This window comes from Nicotiana tabacum, chromosome 24 (genome assembly GCF_000715075.1).
Source record: "Nicotiana tabacum cultivar K326 chromosome 24, ASM71507v2, whole genome shotgun sequence".
Lineage (NCBI taxonomy): Eukaryota > Viridiplantae > Streptophyta > Magnoliopsida > Solanales > Solanaceae > Nicotiana > Nicotiana tabacum.
The window spans coordinates 103,942,719-103,946,458 of NC_134103.1; the positions used below are offsets into that span (position 1 = coordinate 103,942,719).

The 3,740-nt window shown below is 32.7% G+C and overlaps 1 protein-coding gene across 1 annotated transcript; it reads left to right on the forward strand.

Moving 5' to 3' along the window:
* Window positions 1–1,156: 1,156 nt before the first annotated feature.
* On the forward strand, window positions 1,157–2,726 carry LOC107811905 (alkane hydroxylase MAH1-like). The gene has a single exon (XM_016636896.2). It carries the CDS (start codon window positions 1,200–1,202, stop codon window positions 2,724–2,726), a length of 1,527 nt encoding a protein of 508 aa, XP_016492382.2. The 5' UTR covers window positions 1,157–1,199.
* The last annotated feature ends 1,014 nt before the right edge of the window (window positions 2,727–3,740 follow it).

Consider the following 3,740-nt stretch of genomic DNA (forward strand, 5'->3'; position numbering starts at 1 on the left):
CCTAAAAGGAATAAACAGTCTTGAAATTTTTATATTCTTATAATAGCCTAAGAACTTAAGTCAAAAGGTCCTCTGGTGAAAATCGTCATAGTGCTCGAATTCTTTTTCAAAGAAATCAGTTTGAATTAATCGGTTAAAAATGTTTTTGTTTTCTTTAAAAAAAAAAATTGGGTTGTGTAATTCAAATAAGAAAATATTTAATATAAAATTTAGTTGATTTTGAAGTCCTAAATATTAGAAAAACAAATTAAATGGCTATTCCTAAATGTTAGTAAAATAATTAAATAATTATCTTATCTAGTGTGAAATCTTCTTTTATAGGGTAAAAAAGATAAATGATATTTCGCTAAGGATTTTCGTGCTTTTAATATAATATAGATATAGATAGATTGTCCTTAACGACCCAAACAATATCTTTTGTTTGAAAAACTTTCTTTTGTTACTTTTCGGTATAATCAATTGATATTCCGTATCTACTAACTCTATTAATCCAAATTCATGCCGCATATGGTTCATTAAAGAGAGAATCATTCCCTACTATATTTCTTTTCATTTTTTGGGCTATTTTTTAAAAACTCAAATGCTTTTTTCCATGTCTTTTTGTTCATATTTAGCCATCAAGATGAAAATATCTATTCGTTCCTCCACTAGGTTGTGGTGGAATAGTTTGCATTCTTTCATCTTTATCTATATATCCTAAGTTCAATCCCTGAGAAAGAAATTGTCTTTAGCACGGAGTGTTTTACTCCAAAAATGAAATTTATAGGGATAAAATGTAGTTTGATCGGACCACAAAACAAATATCAGACATCGGGTAAAAAGCAAAACAAAATAAATATTCTTTTCTCCATTAAAAAAAATCTTGAAATCCAAAAGCTCGATGCTTATCTTGAAAAGTTAGTGTGAGCAATTCAAGAGTAACGAAAGCAAATTGAATGAACTCATGAAGTCAACTTGCTTTTCAAGAACGTGCACAATTGAAAGAAATCGCCCATTCTTTTTCAAGAGTGTACAGTCTATGTCCTCAAATAATTATCTTAATATATTAGAATATTTAAATATATTGGGACCCTCTCAAACTTTAATGTCGGAATATTGCAGCTCTTATATAACATCATAGAAGGTCCGAATGAATTGCTTAACACAACAAAACTTACTAAGCCCAAAGCTAGATTGGAAAAGAAAACCTCCAACTCTCAATGGATTTCCTTAAATATTCTCTTCTTATATTGATAATTCTTTGTTTCACTTATTTTATTACATGTTACCTCCGAAATAGATGGACAAAAACTTCAGCTCCAACATATTGGCCATTCGTTGGAATGTTGCCAGCAATAATTTTAAATTTTCATCGTATCCATGATTATATAACCAAGGTTCTTATAGAAACTGGGGGCACATTTGAGTTCAAAGGTCCTATATTTGCTTATATGGACATGTTGATTACTTGTGATCCAGCAAATATCCATCATATCTTCAGTAAAAACTTCTCAAACTATCCAAAGGGACCTGAGTTTCGTAAAATATTTGATATCTTGGGAAATGGCATTTTTAACGTTGATTCGGAATTATGGGAGCTTCACAGGAAGACCACCATGTCCATAATGAGTCATGCAAAGTTCCAAACTTTGTTAGAGAGGAACATGTGGAACATTATTGAAAAACGATTTCGACCAATTCTTGATGCTTTTGCCGAACAAGGCAATTCATTAGATTTGCAAGACATTTTGCAAAGATTAAGTTTTGATTCTATTACCAAGTTGTTACTTGATCATGATCCAAGAAGCTTGTCCATTGACTTTCCTCATGTGCCATGCGAAAAGGCGTTCACCGACGCTATTGATGCACTTCTATTCAGACACATAATACCAGAAAGCTGCTGGAAGTTGCAAAAATGGCTTCAAATTGGTAAAGAAAAGAAACTCACCCAAGCATGGGAGGCTTTTGATGAGTTCCTGTATCCTTGCATTTCACAGAAACAAGAGGAACTAATGAAGAAAACCATCAAAGATGAAGAGTTCACATTTTTAGCTGCATATATTAAAATGTATAATTCATGGAACAAAGGAGATTTGGGTACTTTACAAAATTTTCTCAGGGATACTTTCTTGAATTTAATGTTAGCTGGGAGAGATAGTACAAGTTCAGCTATCACTTGGTTTTTTTGGTTCTTGGCTAAAAATCCCTTAGTTGAGACAAAGATTAGAGAAGAAATTCAACAACAATTGCATCTTAAGAAAGAGGAAAACCTCAAGTTTTTCAACAACGAAGAAATGCTGAAATTGGTCTATCTACATGGTGCTTTGTGCGAAACTCTTAGGTTTTTTCCATCACTTTCTTTGGAGCACAAAGTCCCACTAGCACATGACATCCTTCCTAGCGGTCACCATGTCACGCCAAAAACGAGATTGATTATACCATTCTATTCAACGGGGAGAATGGAGACTATATGGGGAAAAGATTACTTAGAATTCAAACCAGAGAGATGGATTTCTGAACGAGGAGGGATCAAACATGAGCCATCTTTTAAATTTCCGGCGTTTAATGCAGGTCCAAGAACTTGTATAGGGAAGAATATGGCATTCACTCATTTGAAAATAGTGGCAGCCACCATCATACACAATTACCATATCCAACTAGTGGAAGCTCAAAATATTTCTCCCACTACTTCTATTATCATGCTAGTGAAACATGGTCTGAAGGTTCGTGTAGTCAAAAGGGTGTAGTACGTGCATGTATGTACGTATGTCTTACGTACAATACTGTACATGTAGAAAATAGTTATTAAAATATGTTCTGATTGATGGAATCAACCTCTTTCTACGTGAAAGAGATGTAGTTTAGAACATCCAAATAAAGTTGTTCTCTTTCTTTACTGATCTTCTTTTAGGGTCTCTTTTTCAGCGATATGATTGAAATTTTGCTTCAATTTCTTGGAAAGAACGTTTATTATGTATAAAAGAGGTAATGTGTTGCCTTTGGCAAAAATCTCCAACCCGGAAAGAAAGTTTATTATTGTTATAAATTTAATGCACTTTTAGTTGTTTACCAAATGTGCAACTTTAGTAAACTTGAATGTTTTACACTGGTTGAAAACGAATAATTTAACATTTTTAGTTCTTTATCATTCGACATAAATTTTTCGAATTGAATTAATTGAACACAAATTATATTCTAATTAGCACCAATAAACACAATTGCACCAGTAGAACTAACGCAATGGCCACTGTAACTTCTATATCCCAATATACACAAAATGCTTATGGTGACTTTTGAAACACTCCTAAATGTAAAGTGGATCTGAGACCCTCTTATCAGCAAACAATTGAAGTGCGTGAAATGTTAAAAACATTAAGGCTACAGACCTCATTTTCCTGCCATATATTTCACTTTATTTTTTTATTTTTGTTGTTGTTGTTGTTGTTGTAGTATTATGGAGGTCTTTTGAAGAGAAATCAACAAACAACTCCACCAAAAATCCTCAGAAACTCTTCGTAGCTTTATATATGTAATAAGCCAAGATGACAGGAAGAACGTGACCGTTATAAAAGAAAGAGAACGAGGGAAAAGTTGTATTATTTAACTATTTTCCTTTTTAAAAAAATAATTGATAAAAGAGGAGGACAAAAGGGGCTTTCAATTTGCAAGGAGTTGGAGGAATGGAGATTTTAAATGTGTAAATAAATAAGGATGGGAGAAGGGCAGAAAATTTGGTCGAAAAGTATGGAGTCATAACTCAT